Raw genomic sequence first — 20,942 nt, 5'->3', positions numbered from 1 at the left:
TAATTCTATCTAAGTGTAAAGTCAGCAATTAATAAGCGTTATTTCGCAGTGAATCGGCGCAAAACGACGTTTACCTGTATTAGCTTCTTAATTTAAAGAAAACAGTCACTAAGTGAATGACATGAAACTAAGTAGAGTAGTAATAATAAAGATGACGAGGAAAGTAATGGTTTACATAGTTATTGTTTTGTATTTTTTTTTTCGAGAACATTTTTATTAAAATGATATTTGTTCAGTGCTAAACATAAAATTAACAAAGTTAGGCACAATTTATATATATATTATCTTATTTTTTTTTCCTCAATCAATCTCTTATGCATTTGCAACTTCATTTTCATCATATATATATCATCATATCTGTTGATCACAACGGTGTGTATAAATAAACTATGTATACATATATATATATATACTGTATATAAATTGTTAATAATAATTACAAATAAGTAAAATCGTAAAATCTAAATGCAAAAAAAACAACAACAGGTCAAGTGAAAGAAACGAAACGGTTTTGCGCACAAAGAATATGCACACACGCGCACACATAGTCAGAGAGGAGACAACAATGTTAACAATGATAACAATTACAACAAAACAAAATAATCTAGTTTGTCCTAAACAAAAACAAAAAACAACTATTGTTATTTATTTGGTTACGTAGTATGCGTTATGGGAGGAGGTTTGTTTTCGCGTTGAATTCTCTCTTTCACGATTATAAAAATGTTACTTTCAACAAAGCAGGTGGTAAATCAGAGTGAGCTACTCCTCACTGAAATTAAGATTTAAAAAAATAAATCCCAACCGAAGGCAAGAAATGGAAAAAAGAAGGGTCGTACATATATATATATAAGTAAAGTAGGCCTACACGTCCTCTGAAGCTTGGCTCTCTGTCACTCTAGTTAACAAGACTATAATAGATAATTAGAACAAGTTACGCAATCATCGTTTCCCTCTTTCTTCATCTTCGTCTTCTTCGTGTTTTCTGTTTTGAGTACACAAGTAGTGTTTTTCTTTTGTTTTCTTTTCATATACATATAATATAGGATGCGTGAGAAAATTCGATGCAATGGGATTTGTTTTTGTACGAAAAAAAAAGAAAAGGTAAAAATGACGGAAAGAGGAAAACTCTCTTTCCCGGTTCTACCAAATACAGACAGACATTCCCGATTACTAACAACTAAAAGATATGTGCACAAATGGGCAGTGGCCAATAAAATACGAACTACGAACGAACTGTATTGAAATTTATCACATCTTATGTATATATAATATTTATATATTATTACTTTTCATTTTTTTTTAAATTTTGTATATCAATTTTTCTCAGTGTTTTTTTTCTTTAGTCGCAATGAGCAAAAGTAGTTATACGCAATCATCATCATCAACATCCACCCACCATTATAATTATTTATCCGCGATTTAAAGCACTTTCCTCCCTCGTCCAATCCTTCGTTAAAATTTAATTATTCTACCTAGCAATTTCGTTACTCAATTTGCTGCCGCCGGCGCGCAATCAATCAATCGACAGCAAGCTTCATCACATAATTTTCAAAAAAAAAAAGAAAGAAAGAAATTAATTAATTAAAAACACTAAAGAAAATTAGTGTAAAAGGAAACGTTCGTTCCATTAGAAAGAAGCCCTATTAAATTTCAATACAGCCCCCGACCTCTCATCACCAAGCTGTAGTACGGCTCATAATGTATATTATTTGTTTAAAACTTGTTTAACTTTACCTATTTCCTTGTATTTTTTTTTTGCTCTTAACCGAAATACCATTCCTCCGCAGTCCACATCTTCTCTTCATCAATCTACGTTAACCTACTTAATGTTTGCTATTTTTTTGGGGGATACATGAAACAAAACAACGTGCATCATTTCGATTCCGTCTTTGCCAACAAAGTGAGATGGAATTGATCTGTCGCTTAGTGATTATTTGTTGTTGTTGTTGTTTTTATGGGGATGGTAGTTGGCTCCGGACTGCGGGGCGTTTGTTTTGTTATTGTGTATTGTTTTTTTTTGGTTGTTACGTGTGTTACGTCTTGTTGTTGTTGTTGTTTCGGTTCGTTGTTTAGCAGACGACCGCCGAGATGGGGTTTTCGGTGATGTGGATGGCCGATGTCGGCCACTGCCCGGTCGAGAATTTGCTCTTCAGCAGCTCCTCTATCGAGGCTTTCCGGAATTGGGCCATTTTGGTCGGCGACAACGGGGCTACTGCAAACACAAATCACCAAAAACCATATCATATTAGTAGCCTCACAGTCATCTGCGATCTTCGCAAAACGGAATAAAACAAAAGAAATACAGAGAGAAATAGAGAGAGAGAGAGATAAACAAAAATCAATCAATTAATCAAAAAAAAAACAAAGACAATAACGAGAAAAACAAAACAATGAAACAGAGGTATGTCAAAAAAAAAGAGAAAGACAGATTTTAAAGCCCAAACATAGAATCTCGTTCGAATCAAAATGTAAATTGAAATTTAAAAAAAAAATAAATAATTGAATCATAGTTAAGTTTAATTGGTAATTTATAATGTTAATTTGAACACAACTACTCTATCGTACTATCTCTTAAGCCAAGTAAAGATTATCAACGAATGCGTATAAGGCAACGATTATAATAATTATGAACTCAATTCGCGCTATCCCGAAATGCGATTTATTGATATATTTTTACTTTGACTCGACAACAAACTCAATTAACTCATGAGACACGTTTCAAATTGTGCATAAACAAAATGAGATTCTATAAATAGCATCGTCCTTGTCACAAATCCACTAAATTTCCACTTCTAAACTAAGAAAACACGCGACGCAATTTGTGAAAAACTGACTAAACAATCTAAACAATAACGCAGCAGTCTAAGTCTCAACAACTAAGAAACACGATCTCTCTTCTTTCTAAACTGAACCGGAAACAAACCTATCCATCATCGTTTTTCAAACATTTTTTTTTATCTTTTTACAAAAAAATAACATGTTACAAATATATACATAATAAACAACACTCTTCTTAATGTTAACGGTAGTGTAAGTTGTGGTTAAATAAAAGAAACGCCATGCAAAAGAATGGAAGGTGGCTAAAAGTAAAAGCGGTTTTTTTTGTTTTTTTTTGTTAAAGCAGCCAAAATCATGGGAGATAGATTAGAAACAATTTCAAACGAATAGAGGAAAAAACGATCGAGCAAAACTCACTATGCGGTCAGGGAACGCCAACTTAATTAGTCACCTAAAAATTGTTAATTAGAATTTGTCCTTAACAACACAGGAAGAAAGGAGATATCCCCAAAACCGCGTGTTAATTCATCATATTAGTCGGGGGAAAGACAACAAGACAAGAAGTTAGCAGACAGTGTTAGTTGGGAGGAGTAATTAAAAAATAAAGATTCATAGACTTACTGTAAAACGAGCGGATACAGCAGCAGCAGATTTATTGATCTACACGTTTCTGCTTTTTTTTTTTTGTTTTGTTTTTGACTGGACTACTGACTGTGTGTGCGCTTGTTTTATGTTTGTTGTTTTGTTTTTTTTTTTCTGTTTTGGTTCGAGAAGAAGACATGATTTGGTTGGATCGGTTGTCGTCCTATTGGGATTTACCTTCGAACGAGGGGGCCGTCGAAATTTTGCTCGGCCTTCGGCCAACTTGGATCGCTAGAACAACAGCACACACGAATTGCTTCACACAAGAGATACACTTTTTTCCTCTCTTGGGTCTCTTCCTCCACTTCGATGTCTTCGTGTTAGTAAACTAATGATGGTGATGATGATGATGTTGTTGTGATGAACATAACACAAAAAGCATATTCCCCCATCTTCTTCCTGCCAATTCTCAACACGTTAATTTACATATTTATTGCACAACGTTGAGTTGAATGCTAGCAGACGATGGGGGGCTTCAAATGAATGGCTGAAATGAGTATAAATATAAAATAATAATCAATGAGGGTAATAATAATAAAAGTAACTTAAAATAACTATATAACAAAAAAAACTACTAATACATATTAATAATAATAATGTGGGTAACTTAGATTGTAAGTTGTGTAGCTACTAATAATTAAATAAATAAATAACGAATAAGGAAATGTGACGAAGACTGGAAGCAACTAAAACGTAAATAGGATAATATTAAAAGAAAACTGTGTCCAAAATTGTGCAAAAAAAGAGAAATTAAAACAGAAACCATAAAAAAATAGAAGAAATTTAAAGGTGTCGAAGAAAAATGATGAAGAAATGAAGACACCCTTCTTTCGTTTACTTTCTAATAAACACTCTTTATTCAATCATCTCATATATTCATTTTTATATATATATATATTTATTATCTTTGCATACGCAATATAACAACAATCGCCAGGCTCAATAGAATTCGAATGAAAGAGACAATGTTTTATCTTTTTTTGTTTTTTTCGTTGCTCTTCTACAGGAGGAGAATCATCCTCCAACATTCCTTCTCCAAATATAATGTTTCACAACATCATACATATTTATATAAAGCACCTTGATTTGTTAATATCAATCAATTAATTACAGTCAAGCAAAACTCGGCCCCAATAATAGTAATAATAATAGTATAGTATGATCTACATCTTAATAAATCCTCAGCCTAAACAATGGAACAAAGGACGAAAACAAACAATCAAATCATTCTTCAAATACGTATCACAATTTCTTTTTCCATCCAGAACAATCATAATTAGCTAAAAAAAAACAAAACAAAACAAACTTTTCCCCTCTTGCTGTTTTCCCTCGCATTATCCTCTTTTTTTTGTTTTTACAAATCAATATCTTTCCAAGACGGGTTCGATTTTTGGACACAGTTTAACGGAGCTCGCTGCAAATCGGTAAAGCGAAAAAGATTTTGTAAATTTCGCACGGACAGAAAAGAAAAATTGGTATATGTAAATACACAATTACAATTTTTTTTTTTTTGGGGTATGAAATATGAAATGAGAATACGTACCATGTTTCGTGTGTGAACGCGCGCACAACAATCCCAAACGCATTGCAAACGCATTGGTGAAAAGGAAACAAAGAACAGAAAGTAAACCACATGGTTTCCAAAATTTCCCACAAATCAAAGTAAAGAAAATAAACGAAAAGAAACAGGATGAAAATAAAAGATAAAAACTAAACTAAGAACGAACCCAACGTAAATCATAAATTTTGCCATAAGCCGTGTCCCTACTGATCAAACAAATATTCTTCATTTTTTTGGTTTGAATTGAAGAAAAAATTAAACGTAATTTGGCGTGTCTTTTTTTTGTGATGTGTTCGGTGTGGTGTGTGAGTGTGTAGGAATATATGAAAATCATAGAAAGTAAAAGAAAAACCGAGGAAATAGATGTGAAGCGAATAATTATTGTTCGCGCGACCAGCTTGCTATTATTTACCTTTTCTTTTTGTAAATATAAATCAATCAATAAGTTGAATTTCTACTAAAGAGACACCGATTATACATGTATAGAGAAACGCCATCTACGATCGCTACAAACCCCACATTATATGTTTATATATAATATTATAGTATTATTACATATGCGAATCATCGTAATTTCAAAAAGAATGCGAAAAGTGAAACAATGATTTCGATTATTCCCTCGTCCGTCGTTTGCTGATGCCCTCGATTTGATTATTATTAATTATATTTTGTTCGTTTTTGGAAACGGCGAGACGGCTTCGCGTTTCTTCGTTAGTTAATGGACTTACCGTAGCCTTCACCCTGCAGAAAGAGGCGGAAAGCCTCGCTCACTTTGCCGGGTTGCTCCTCGAGGACCATGCCGCAATCGGAGATCTGCAAAGAACACAAAACACGAGGATGATGTTATGCAACGGGTAAAGAGGATGAGATAGGTGCGTGGACTAACCTTCATCCAGGAGGAGTTGGTGGGATCGAGTCGACCGTTCAGGGTGACGGTGTCGTCCATGTGGGGGCTGTAGGAGCCGGTGATGTTGATGACCGGCATCCCGAGGGTCATACCCTCCTTCTTCTTGGTCAGATCCATCTCGCGCTGGATGTTGAGGTCAGTGCGACGGACGTACGAGTCGATGAACAGGGCCAGATTGGTGGCGTTCACGTTCCTCTCGAAGTAGCTCTTGTACACCTGCACCAGGTCGTGGTTCCTCTCTTCAGTGTTCTAATAATAATAATAATAATAACCAATTACATTTTGAGCATTTGCAAATCTCAAATCGATCGATTATTTACCCTGCCGAAATGGTGCCACATCAGGTAGTCGAGGACGCCCTGGGTCATGCCCTTCGATCGGAGGTGACGGGCGTTCAACTTCTGGTAACCCCACTCGATCCATCCGGCCTGGGTGCTCACGCAATTAATCAAGCAAAGGGCCGAAACCTTATTAGGATTGGTGAGGGCAAATCTGGCAAGGATGTTGGCGCCCGCCCCGACACCGAACCCGATGAACTGTTTCAACCCGAACTTGGCGAGGACGCATTCTAGCTGCGTCGCGAGCTCATCCATCGTCGGATAAACGTAGCTGAAAAAAATCAATTAATCAATTTTACATTTACATTATTAATATTATTCGCTCGCTCACTCTTCGTTAAAACTCTGGGCACCCTCCTCCTGACCCGGCGCATTCACATGGTACACGCAAAAGTTCTCCAAGAGGGCGCGCATGTCGATGTAGTTGAAGAAAGCCTGGAAACTCGAGATGTCTGCAAAACAACAACAACAACAACAACCGAATGTCAGCAAATCGAACTATCTTTTCAACGGACGAATGATTCAAATATTACAGTTGAGACCGAGATCGTGGTAGGTGAGGATCGCCGGTTTGTTGCGCGATCCTTGGATGGCGACGACGATCGGACCGTGATCCGTCGAGACGATCTCCTCGCAGGCCGACGAATCATCTCTAGACAAAGATCTGGCCGATGGGAATTGAAGCTGGATGTTCTTCAGCTCGATATCGTCCATGCTGTCGGAAGGCATCGTGCTGCACACAAATCAACAAAAACAACAACAAACGTCAGAATATATGCGAAATCATTACAGACACACAACGAAACAAAATTACATCAATAACACACCAATCACACCATTCGCATCTGGAGGAGGCAAGGTTTTTGGTATTTCTAAGGACGAGGAGTAAATGAAGGGTTTCACTTCCGACAAATAATCAAACTGTTTAAATACTCACCAGAGATTCGCTACAGCCTCAAAAACCTCATAACAAAAACTCTTCATGTGCAAACCGTTAAAATATTCTGTACCTCCAATTAACTGTCATCGCTACCAACATTTGTGTCATTTGTCAAATCCAAAGACATCTTGATTTCTTTCAATTTAAAGTGATTAATTCAGTTTGAAAAGATTTCTGTATCATTAAATAAAATTTTCGATGGAGCAGATAATTGGATTTCAACGTATTTTTAGAAACTAAATCATTTGAGTTATGACATTCCGTGTACTGAAGTATAAAGTTAATCTAATAATAATAATAACAAAAAAAAATCTAAAGCAACTAAGGTAATTTAAGAACTAGTGTGAAACAACAATAATATTCTACATTTATACAAATCGAATTTAAAACGCATTTTTTTGCTTAAGAAGAGAACGATGAAATCGTGTGTGGTCATGTGTATATTTATTATATTGCGGTTGTCGTAGCAACACGCGAGAGTGCGATGTATCTTACCCCAAAAGGGCGGCTTCTTCGGCAACACCTGAAGTAGGCATTTTTCTACAAGTGTTAGTATTAGCACTGTCAGTCCTAAAACAAAAACAAACTTAGGAGAAAAAAAAAAACAAAATAAAAACGGAAAAAATAATACACGGCACGGAAATAATACATGTGGTGAACGGACACCGTGTGGAGAGTTAATTCGTTTTTGCTCCGTCCATGAAAGATATAGTTAGTTTTGTAAGAGAGGTAGAAATGTCTGTGTGTTTAAGAAAAAGAGAGAGGAGAAGAAACCGCTTTCTGTTGGTCAGAGACAGACAGACAGATCACCACCACCTGATTCTTTCTAGTTCTGTCCGGTTCAATCTCGAATTATTCAATACGAGTAAGTGTGTGTAAGTCTGTTTGTATCTGCACTTAATATCAACGAAACAACAAACAAATATTAATAATAATAATAGTAGTAGTAGTCATAATAATAATACTAGAGTGTTATTAATGTGTTGTATAAATTGTGAGAGGCGAATGTGTGTTATGTCTGTTAATAAATTCGACGATGAGCGTTGTTAGTCGCCTCTAAATATAAACCAATTAACCAGTGTTAATTAGCGACCGTCCCAATTAAATGCAGCGCAGAATAAACAACAAGCATAGATGCAGATAAATTAGACGTAAACAGAAAACTTACGCAGATAACACAACGTTTTCTCGTTTCTTTGCCGTCGAATAAAGGTGTTATGTAATAATATTAATATTATTAACAAATAAAACTGAGTTTCGAACGTGTTAGAATTACCACCAAAAGTGTTAACGCAATCGTGAGAGAGAGAAGTGAATTGCACAACACAATGGAGAGGCCACAATAAGTAAAGCGAACGAAACCAACAACAACAAACAAAAAAATAAAATAAAACATGCTGCATGCTATATAGTAGTCATCATCGTACCTTCTTACCTTACCTGTGATTCGATTCTACATTCCGCGAGTTCAAACAAACAAAAAAGAAAAGAAAAACGCGCAGCAGTAAAAACAAAACGATAAGTAAAACAAAACGCGCGTTAATCATAGCCCCCTCCTCCTCCTCCTTCCTTACTTATCGCGTAATAACAATACATAAAGCTGAGTTACGATCTAAACCAAATCAAACTACTAATTGCGCGATGATTAGTAATCGAAATTCCCACTGCCATTGTTGTTGTTATTTACTAATGTTCTTGGTCGATTCGATCTATGATGATGATTCGCACTTTTCGTATCTCATTAGTAAAAGGAAGGAAATCAAAATTAATTTTGGGAAGAAATTCATGGAAAAAACTAATTTTTGGGATTAGTTTAAAATGAAATTAATCAAAAGATATTTCGAAAATTTCAATAACCAAATATTATCAGAAATTCTTGCACAAATAGTAAAAAAAAACGTTTTTTAGATCATTGAAATTGAAAACATAAATGAATGATATTCATTTTGGTGGAATTTGCGGAATGCGAAATGTAAATTACGTCGGGGAAAAATATGTTTACGTTATTAGTTTCCGACGTTTTTTTAAGACTAGAAAATTCGAGCATAATATTTACAAATAATTATCTTTATTTCTTTTTCGAGGACAAACTGAATGATTGCAAACTAATATTAATAGAAAAATCAATGAGGAAATTTAAAATGTCGTTTGAGTAAAGTTGACATAATAATCGCATTAGTTTAATTATCTTAAAACACTCTTTATAATTTTAAGATTAAATTTACTAAGTGTAAAGAAATTACAAAATAATACCTTTCTGCAATTCTGTAAACTTATTGATAACTTGGAGCCAAACTTTAAAGTTTTCACCTAGTCGATGAAGACTCGATGAAAAACTGAATTAAATTTACTTCAGAGCTGTTCAGTTCAAGTTGCAGCCTTCAAATGAAAAACGGCCAAGTAAATATGTTTACGATTTCCGCACGTAAAAGTCTTTCTATATTCATATTTAAAACGTAATTTAGAACCAAAAATATTTACGAGAATTAAATGAAGATTTAAAATAGAAATTTGTTAAAAAACGAATAATAATTATATAAACACAAGAGTATTGAGTAAATAAGTTAAATTTAAGTTGTTTTAAATGTGAGACGTTTACGTCAAATTGACAAATGAATGAATTAATGAATATTCAGTTGTTTTAAGGAATTTTGAGACAATTGAGAGTTGAAAGAAATGATAGCGTATGAATCTGGGAAATCCGAGAGGGCGTTGGAGAAAAATCAATAGCTGGGATGTGCAAGCTGTTTCCAATAGCGGGGAGTCGGGAAGTGAATCTGTTCCTAACTATGTCTGCAAATGGACAAACTCGTACAGGAAGAGAGAACAAAAAAATAGGTTTTGCGGAGGAAATCAATAGGTTCGAGGATGAGATGAGAAACGAAGAGTTGGCGATTTATTATTAGTATTTGGTTGTTATTTCCCATCCGAAAGATCTCACATAGATAGAGAGAGAGTGAGAGAGATGTATAAGAAGTCTGTTAGTGAGAGGGTTTTGGTCGGTTCTTCCTGAACTCTGTGGGGCGTCATCGTCGTTGTTCACTCATACTCTACCTGATCTGCAGAAGATGCTGCTGCTGCTTGCTGTCAATGAGTCGTTCGTCCTTCTGGGATGCAGACGAAGAAGTGCTGACAAAATTAAAGGCCTTCTTGACGGTGTCGAGGACTGTCGAAGAGGAATTAGAGGCGGCGTTGGCTGAGGAAGTTGCTACCGTCGTCGTGGCGCGATACACGTCCCCACCGGAGCCGCCCAGCGACCTGTACGACCCCCCAATGCTCCCCGGCATCTTGCAACAACCCCCTTTCTCTTCTTCTTGCACTCTCTGCCACGCGTGACACCCCAGAGATTTAAGCCCAGCACAGTAACAAATAACAACAACGTACCAAATAATTATCATCAAGGAAAGACAACAAAGAAAACAAAACTTTTTAAATTAAATATATAAATCTTAAATCTATAACCAATTTCCCACCGAATTGCTCTTTTCAACCCATTCAAAAATTAACTTTGCATTAAATTAACAAATTTAATTCCAACGTAATTCAAACCCAAATTGGATAACACGCAAAGTATGGATAAAATAGAAGGAAAATTCACTTGATTACGAAATTACTGGATAAAATGAGTGTTGAGTTCCTCTAATTTACAAACATGAATCACAAATTACAACACAAAGTTTCGTTGTTCATTGTTACATCTTATGTTTGCTCTTGATTGGGTTGTTTAAACGTACTGCTTCATACATTTGCAATTATTCAGAAATTCAGTGGATTATTCGGTTATCTGCATTCCGAATTTCTTGCGCAAGATGAATTCTAATTAATCTTTGTTTGTTTGTTCGTCGTGTACCATTAGATAATTGAAGCCAACCTACGCGATTCGAGAGAAGGCGGAGTGCGAGAAAATGGTCCACTTCCTCGTGCAACCAAATCTCAATTAAAGTCTCCTTTATAATTTCTCTTCCTGCTTGCAAGCAGAGCGGGCGGACGGTCGGCAGTTTGTTTGAGACAGACTAAATTTAAACAGCGAATATTCTAATTTCGGTTCATTCCATCGTGGAAAACGACCCAGAATGTATCGGAAAATCAGCGAAACTGGGTTCTCTTCCTCCTCCCAGTTTGTAGAAACGAGTGCAGTATCGATCTTGCACATAAACGTGCAAAGATATACCGTACATAGAGATATATTAATATATTCATATATATATATAGATAGAGCATGCAAAAAAGCACACTTAGAGCTCTTGATAATTTGCTAAAGCCAAAATTAAACAACAACAAAAAACAAACAAATCAAATTGGTAGTACTGGTGCTAAAATAATCATGTTTCATGCACGAGACAGACAATCAAATCTATATAAGAAGAGACAAGAGCGAGCGAAAGTGATTTGATATTTAAATCTTTATTTTTAGGAAAACGATTAGTCTATTCAGCGCGGATCGATGATTGCTCAATGCTTTAAAGGAGGGTAAACAACATCGTTTGCATCGAAGCAGTCGCTTCGTTAATCAAAATAAATAAAACAAGTGTCGGTCGACGGCTGTGCATAAATACCGGTTAAAATTAGACTGCGAAAATAAACGAAAATATGCGTAGAACGAACATTTCGTTCACGAGTTTGAGAGTTGAAGATAGAAAGAACTTATCTGCAACGCAAATGAAGTCATCTTAACCGATAACTAGTCTTAATCATAACGAAATGTCGATAAAAATAATTGCACTTCATCGAATTTTCAAGTATTGTTGTTTCAACTTTAACTTTGCGGATTTGATTACAATTAAAAACGCATTTGAGACTAATAACATGAACATAATTTTCATATCATTAGAATAAAGTACTCTTAACAAATCACTTAAGAATACTTGTACTTTTGGATACGTGATTTGAAGTTAATTGCTGCTATAAAAAGAAACTGTAATAAGCAATAAACAGCGAATCGATAATAGCGTAGGCTTGCTCGATTATGTATTAACGCAAATGTAACTTATCAATATGTAACGTCGAGTCGAAGACTCAATCGAAATACATTAAAATTGCATTAGCAAATAGCTTAAAAGTTAAGTATTCGCCCGATTTCACACCAGAATTTTCATAAAACAATTGATTCAACAGTCATAGTTGTCAAGCTTGTAATTTGAAGTTAATAAATGTCAGAGAAACGTCAATACGCAGTTCAAGTCAATTGATTGTGAAAGCAAACGAATCGATATTCCTTTCCAAAAAAAAGGCGTATTTACTTGGTTGGATACAAAGTGAATCAATAATTTGGCTTTTTGTTTGATAATTGCTGAAAAAATTTGTAATTTACGGAAATGGGGCAACGAGCTAAATTATGTACAGGGCGAAATCTTCAATAGAAACTGTCATGTCGAACAAATCGATATTTCTTTATTGCACTTAAATTGAATAGACGTGCTGAAATATTAAAAATGTCTTTAATTTATGAATCAGGATTGTTTCAAGTCAAAGACCGCTATAATTATGTCTGCAGTTGGAAATATTAAACAACTGCTTCTGAAACTGTCAAATTCAAGTGAAGTTCATAAACGTCAAGGAAGTAAATCAATATGAATTCCGCGGATTGAGGTCCACTCAATTTTATTACAAGTGCTGAAAAATTAGGAATTAAGAAATTTCATACATTTCAGGGAAATTGACTTCTGACGTTTGAAAACTGTCATATTTATTATGTGAAGTTTAATAGATATCCATGGAAACAAATCAATGTGAATTCCGGTTGACGTCTTCCCGAAAATCAATAGACTACATGCAAATAATAGATCAATAGTTTTAAAGCAATGTAAGAATTTGAACTATGAATTGGTTTCGAAATTAATCGACGGCGGTGTGCGTAGTAGATGCGATCCATAATTATATTTCTGTATTTATTGATTCGAGAGAATGAATGTATAAAAATTCCAAATCCGGAACGACGGAAGTTCGTCGGAATCTAATCAATTTGCTCGTTTCATTACTTCCAGTTAATGAAGAATCTCTAAATGAGTTCACGGCGTATATGTGTAAAGATGCGATGAAGGTAAACCCGGATGACATAAGGAGACCGGTTGTTACGTCAGGGTTGTTACTTCAACCCCTTTTCCGAGCGAGGGGTGTAGGCGAAAATCGATACAGCGAAAACTAAATCGCACGAGACCGGACACGCACGCGACTGCAAAAATCAATTTCCTCGACGCCACAACCGCAATGCCATGAAGGAAAATTATAAACGAATTTCCACCGAAATCGATTATGCATTGTTTTTTTTTTGTTTTTGGAGTGCTAAGATGGTTGCTATTGATTTTTCCGCGCGTACAGATTTAACCCGATCCGCCGCCACCACCCAAAAACAAAAAAAAAATAGAAAATAGTTTTCCACAAATAAAATCCGCGAATCCACTCTGCTCTGTCTCTTTCGTCTGCAATAGTACGTCTCTCTCTTGTTTATTTCATTTAAATTGAACTTTAAAATTCTAGTAGAGTATTTAGTATTTTAGAAAATGCTCTTACCACACTGTTCTCACAGAGAGATCTGGATCGGTTATAGGTAGAAGCACTTTTATTTTTGCGTTTGCAGTGTGTGTCTGTACGTTCTACATAGACTTGGGTAGCGCGAGATTTCCAAATTCGATGTGCTCTGATGGTCTGTCGCCTTCTTTGCTGCTCAACAACCTCGCTCGGTTCTCACAAATTGACGTCTCCACACTGATCATAATCAAGTGTTGTAATGCACAAAAGGCTCCCATTGGTTGCTAGGGAGTCACGTGAGCAAATACAATTAAATCAGGAAGTGCTGCCAGGGGCGCATCCACCCTTCAACCATACATTCAAATACAAAATGAACTGTTTCTATCAACTCAAAATCGTTTATTCTAATTCGAAAATAATTTCTTAATCGAAATCCATAGTTTTCCATTTCGAATTACTCTCGGATTAATAGTTTTAGATGATTATTTCAAGTAAAGACGAGACGCCTATGAATTTAACTAGGACGCTTTTCGGGACGGAGAGTCTTCGAACTAAAATATAGATTACATTTAAAAGGTACCTATTTCGATGACGTCTGGAAACACCTGTTTTAACATAGGCTTCAAATAAGCCCAGAATATTCACTGGTTGCATAAAACTGCTGAAATTACTATACATTACATAACACAAAATTTGTGCGCATTTTAAAACTTTATACATCTTTGTTATTTTCCAATATACAAATATAATAAACATCACTTGAACTATTAAATGTAAAATATCTTTACTATTTAGTTCAATCAACTATATTTTAAATCTTTTATTGTGTTTATTTTGTGTTCAGATACGTTATTCATCAAAATAAATTAAATTATCACAATATAATTTCATTTTATTTGAGTATTCATACAATTTTGTACTTAAATATTGATTGTATTGCAATTAACTCAATAACATTTACAAAAATCAAATGATTTAACAAATATATTTGACAGGCAACACAATGTACTTTACTGCGAATTGATACAAGCGATCGAACAATATTATAGTCATTCGAATTTACACAGAAATGCTGAAACTTAATACTTTGATTAACTTTTATATTTGTGAAAACGAATTGCATAGTTTCCTATACAATAATAAACGTCATTCATTTATATAATAATAAATACGTATATGTGGTTATCTACAACCACATTCCAATTGGTTTATTTGGTTTAATTTATATTTTGCAAATTAAATGGAACGAATTGTTACAAATGAATTGTTAAACAATACAAAATGAAAGTATAAGTATAGTTTCATAATATTTAGCTATATCCGTGAAACGCCGCCACCTATCGGTTGTTTCTACATTTTTAAATTGAAATGTTATCTAACAGTAGATACATGTTTGGTTGCATACGTTGATATTAATAACAATAATTATATAGTGTCATGATCACATGAGTCGTCGTATGATAAGAATCGTATTGAATATAAACATAAAACATTTAAAGTATTTTAATATTTAAAAAAAATAATAAGTTAATGAATTTAATAATTTTGTTAGCATTTATGTAACCATATAAATGCTTGTTTGGTTGCCTATATAAGCAATAAGAAGTTTTGAATTATATAAGAATTTGTGTAGTATGTTTTTTTTCCTTTTACATAATTTACGAGAAGGGAAATAATTTAATACGTCCATCAATATTATTTGATAATTCGCTGCATATTTGTAAAACTATGGATTTGTTTTAACAAAGTTTGTAATAATTCAGGAATGCGAGTTCATTCATTTTTTGTTTTGTTTTAACTAAAATTTCAGTGTGTATTTTACAGGAATCCGCACGAAATATTCGTATATTAGAATACGGTGGCCGCGGGACCGTATTGAGCGCGAAATTTCAATTGAAATTTCCAACAATGACACAAGACACAGAGGCAATTGTGTAGTTCGGCAGCGTATATGACCGTAAAGCTCGATTTTACGCCCTTTTTAATCCGACGCGAGACGTATTTTACTATTTGGGCGCCGTTTTATGTGTGCACAGGAACGAATAAACAAACAAACAAACAAAAAAACAAAACAAAGTAAACGGAAAAAAACAGAGAGACAATACAGTAGGTTTTTGTTTGCAGCGCCGCCCTTAATGAAATTGGCCTTTTCTTAAGTAACGCGAAGATAAATCTTTGCAGGCTCGATACGTGCATATGAGGAGAGGAGAGTCTGGAGAGGAGAAAAAAGCAAGCAAAGAGAGGAAGCAGCAAATGGGCCCCAAATGTGCAATCGGTGTGCATTTTTATTACCATCGATACTTTGAGGGTGGGAATGGGAAGGAAGAAGGAATAAATTTCGAGCATCGATTCTCGTTCCCTACGACGACTGCGATGGTAGCAATAATAATGATAACGATAACAACATCGGGGTTGGCCACGCAAAGCTTTACATATATTAATCGTCAAATATTGATGGCGATGGGCGGCTGTTCAGAAAACAAACGCTTCGGAAACAAATTACATTTCAGTTGCAACGTATGCCGCCCCCAACCGCGCGCAATTTACGTGCGTTTGAGTTATCAAATAATTGAATTATTGGCTTATTGTTAAATGGAGAATAACAATGGCCATTATTCTGCTCTGTTGTTACTGCAAAGGGCAATTGTGTGCGTATGTGCGTCTCTGGAATACGGGGAGAGAAACAAAACACACACACACACGAAAAAAAAGAACGACGAAACAAAACATATATAGGCAATTGTTTGGAAAGGGATGATGAGGAGTACGAGTTGGCCGTGGATGTGGATGTGGAAGGGGACATCACGCAATGAAATTTGCGAAACGATTAAATACCGAATTAATGTATGGGTGGGTGTGGGAGGAGAAGGGAACATCCACTCGAACACACATCCATGCAAACATCCACTCTTTTCCATTGTTTTTTGCTCACCCGTCCGGATCAATGTAGGCCATGTTCACGTGTCCGATGTCACGTTCGAACCGTTGGTCGTCGCTCTTCCGGTTTTCCGGTCTGCGATCCGCACCGCAATTCGTCGACATCGCGCGACAATCATTGCGCCTCGAATTATCGCTGTGGCTGTGGAAACAGAATATAATGAACAAAAACAAAAAACAAAACGAAACAGTATATCAGGCTTAATTGCAATTGATGAAGCACTCAATCCCAACTTTTTTTTTGTTGTTTCTCTTTATTTGTTTTGACGCTGCTGCCTACGATAAAAATAAATATATAATTTGTGTGACGACCTAATATGTATAATATGTTCGTCGAATGAAATTCCAAAAATTTCCGCCACATAGCAAAAGCCGGTATTTCCGTGCATTATCGCAAAAACAACACATTTTCATATTTATTTAATCGGTTTAAACATACTCGTTTACACAACAAAAACAACTCGTCTCATAACTGCATTTGCTTTCATTAATTGATACATTGTAATACTGTTTGCTTTTATTTCTTAAATTGCAAAATTTGATAAATATTTCGAAATTTACTTATATAATAATAATTTCATATTTGGGTCATTTTTTTTTTGTTCACTAATTACTATTTAAATCACATTCCAATCAAAAGTCAGACGAGACAGAAGACAATTTGCAATTAGCGATTATAAATTATGATCGCGATATCAATAATTAATGTGGATGTGGACCAAGGTTTTACACAATTAATTTGAGACATTTGCAGTTGAGTCAACCGCACACGCTTGATTAATATTAATACAAAACAAAAATAAAAAATTAATTTAAAAAATAAATAAACAAATCATAAATATTGCATAACGTTAATTTCGAAGTAATTTGATGAGATTGAAGAATGAAGATGAAGTGAGAGAATTTCTTTGAGCGAAAGGCCAACTCGATTAGCCTCGAAACCTGCTTTCAGTTCAAAAACAAAATGAACATCTACACTCAGGTTAAAATTGTTGCATACATATTGAAAAAAAAAATAGCGACATTTTCGTATATTAAATAATTTAATCTACAAATTTAAATGTTTGCTTGTAATTATTGTAACAGCGACATCTTCTGGATTGATATTTTTTATGCAACAATTTATTAGGCACGTTTCAATAGTTGCATAAATTTGAATAGTTGCATAACATTTTAGCAGCGACATCTTTTAGAAATATATTATCATTGCTGTCTTGGATCATTAAAAGAATGCATCCAAAAGTGTATTAACGTTCATTCACGGCCTTCGCGACTTTAATTTATTATATAGGGAACACTATTGAAATTCAATGACGCTCTTCCTCTTCGCTCTTTCTTTCCGTTTATTTCTTCATTCTTTCCAAATGCATCGGGAAGAGATTCCCGCACCAAAAGCTTATGCTAAATCCACATATCAAGGACTTTTTTGTATTCCATTTCAGTCTGCGGTCTACAATTTGGTCTTGAGTTGAGCGTTAAAAGTTGAGAAAGGTTCGAGTTGAGGTTTTAATTTTGTTCATAAACAAATTAGTAAGCGGGGTTTTTCTCGGAAAAGAAAACAATTGCACGTTTGCTCTTCTTGCCGTACCTCACCGTACCAATGTCAAACTTTTGTTTTTTTTTTAATGCACAAAGACAAAGAGCAATCGCGTTTATTCAATATTTAAAGAGAAAAAAAACACATGGAAACGATTGTTTTCTTGCGGTGAAAAACACAAAGAAAAACACGTTTTTCTTGCATCAAACAATCGTGCACTGAAAATAGTTTTCCGATACAATAATTACAAATTAAAATTTCAAATTTAATTGAATATTTAATACCAATATTTCTTCATTCAAATGTAAACAAAAACTTTTTTTTACAATTTTATGTTTTATGCTTTATATATAATAAAAATCAATGATAATTTTTCTTTCTTTACGTTTATTGAATAAAAATGCATTCATATTCATGCATATCGTAAAGATTACAAGTTTATCGACGTTCTTGACGTAATAAAGTTCGATTTTTAATTTGTGTATCTTTATCTAGTGTTCGTATTAATGATCCAAAACTTTATTGTTTTTGAGGCAAATAATGCAGTGATTTTCATAAAAAAAAAATTATGTTTCTTCAAAATTATTAAGTTTTATTGTGTTATTGGCATCAATAGGAATGATTAATAAGTGTATTGTTTCAACTTGATATTGCAAACAATAGAAACTGAGATTTTTCTTTCGTCAAAGTGATCGATTTATGCAAACATTTAATTGCGAAGACTTACGTGGATTTGTAGAGTAAATCTCGGGCATTCAAGATCTCCAGCATGTTTTCTAATGGACTCTCGCAGAAGTTGACGTAGTTTTGTACACTTCACTAGGTAACGAGCGAATGAACAAATGGTGATTTCGATTTGGAATTCAAAGCATAATAGTTAAATGATGATGATGAAAAGCCGCTCGCACAAACACAATCACAAATCACTCGATTGTACGTGTACATGTACACTTGTTCACTCACTCAGTCACTCACACATGTGTACTGCCCCTGGTGGAGGAAGAAACGCACATGGTTTCGGTGGTGGTGCACAAACTTATGGACACACACACTCACATAAAGTTGTTGTGATGTAAGCGCTCGCCGCACAAACGAAGAGAGACAAGAGTGTCGGTGGATTGATGCAAGGCGGTAATTTATAATTGATATTGTCTGCAAGTCGAGTCGAGTGCAGTTGACTAATCAAGAAGGCGCAACGAGCGAGCGAGCGAAAGAAAGCGCGTGCCGCGAGCGATGCAAGAAGGGCACGAAACATACGCTCACCTAGTGCGACATTCATCCATGAATTGAAAAAGGATTTGATCAGTTCATACTTCTTTCTTCGCATAGAAGATATTTTATGAATCCGTTTGCCTTGGATCATTGAAACACACACACTGTGTTTTGTGTGTGAATGTTGCAAGTTTATTTTACGACGATAAAGAGACTTGTCTTCTTCTAAATCGTTCTTTCCGTCTCCATCAATGCAGATTTCGCCATTCTCGCAATAACCCAAAGGTTACCGCATTCCAGCCTCAAGCACAGAGAATACTACTACAAATAGTATCAAAATATTCATGAAAATACATTCATTACAAACAATAAAACTACCTTGTAACGGATAACTCGAATTCCAGTACAGTTATGCAAAATATTATAAAAATAAAATTATAATCATTAATAAAATATACGAAAAAATTAGTTTAAATAACTCTATTTATTGTTGAGATATAGACAATAAACTAAAGCTATTATTTTGTCACAGTTTTAGCAACTAAATTTACAGTTACAATGTAAATTTAGAATCGCATAATTCGAAATCTGCGATGAGCTTATTATTGCAACTGCGCACATTTCATTACCTACTTATATATTTAGCTTTGATTTGCATATTGACACGTTCTTAATGACAAAATTGGTAGTTTTGGTAATTGGTAATTGTATTTTTTTTATTTGAAATTGGATTTTATTGAATCACAAGCAAAAAATATTGGAAAACAGTTAAATTTTTTTGAATTCATTTCAAATTTTCAATATCCAAGAATTCCTGACTGAAATGTTTGCTTTCAAAAACTTTTTCGTAGATTTATTCACATTAAGCTTTAACAATATCCACTTTTGGTTTTCAGCTCAAATATTGAGCTATCACGTTTGAATTCCATCGCTGATAACTTTTTTTCCAACAAATTGAGATGCAAATGATTCTGCAGGCTTGTAAACAATAAAATTGGCTATCATTAGGCGAAATATGGACACAACATTGCCAACGGTTCAAAAGTTATAGCAGTTTTAAGTTGGTTGCATTTCAATTGTAGTAATAAATTCTAGATGTTATTTCAAGTTGTTTTAATTAAAAATTTGAGATGATCTTAATATTGATAATATACACATTTTATTAATAATGTATTTAACTTTAATTAGAATAACTTATTAAGTTTTTGGTAATAAACTGTTATTTTTTATTGCGATTTAGAAAACTCATAACGAAGAATCTGGAATGAAGTTTGTGTTATCAATATACACATTTCATTACCTATATATTAAACTTTGATTTCTATATTCAAATTTTTAAATGATTACATTAGTTGTAAAGTTATTAGTAATAAACTGAAGGTCTTCTTATTTTTCTATAAGCTAATTTCAAAAGTTGTAACTAAAAATCTGATATGAAATAAATATTATTTCATTACTAGCATACATTTATTGAAGTGTTTTTTTTTTTGTTGGGAATAAATATATTTGATTTGATATTGTATTAAAGCGAGTATTAATGCATTTCACCATGAATTCCAGATAGAAACAACGGTAGAAAACGAGGAAACGTGCAATTTGCTCAGATTGGATTGTAAGCAAAA

General features: G+C 34.2%; 1 protein-coding gene across 7 annotated transcripts; it reads right to left on the bottom strand.

Moving 5' to 3' along the window:
- Positions 1-1,403: 1,403 nt before the first annotated feature.
- Positions 1,404-19,092, bottom strand: LOC108559435 (protein NDRG3). Of its 7 annotated transcripts, XM_017916724.1 has the most exons (10): positions 13,677-13,893; positions 10,221-10,489; positions 7,662-7,736; positions 6,760-6,959; positions 6,558-6,678; positions 6,209-6,497; positions 5,868-6,137; positions 5,710-5,794; positions 3,598-3,651; positions 1,404-2,212 (listed from the first exon to the last, which is right to left on the bottom strand). In XM_017916724.1, the coding sequence occupies exons 2-10, from the start codon at positions 10,451-10,453 to the stop codon at positions 2,070-2,072; spliced, it is 1,470 nt and encodes a 489-aa protein (XP_017772213.1). In that variant the 5' UTR covers positions 10,454-10,489; positions 13,677-13,893; the 3' UTR covers positions 1,404-2,069. The 7 variants fall into 7 exon arrangements, with proteins under 7 accessions (XP_017772213.1, XP_017772217.1, XP_017772215.1 ...); XM_017916728.1 differs by lacking the exons at positions 7,662-7,736; positions 10,221-10,489; positions 13,677-13,893 and adding exons at positions 16,567-16,713; positions 18,836-19,092; XM_017916726.1 differs by lacking the exon at positions 3,598-3,651.
- Positions 19,093-20,942: the final 1,850 nt, after the last annotated feature.

This window comes from Nicrophorus vespilloides, unplaced genomic scaffold (assembly GCF_001412225.1).
Source record: "Nicrophorus vespilloides isolate i.1.1-1 unplaced genomic scaffold, Nicve_v1.0, whole genome shotgun sequence".
Taxonomy (NCBI): Eukaryota; Metazoa; Arthropoda; class Insecta; order Coleoptera; family Silphidae; genus Nicrophorus; species Nicrophorus vespilloides.
Note: the sequence above shows the minus strand (reverse complement) of the source record. Positions and strands in the feature narration are given on the sequence as shown.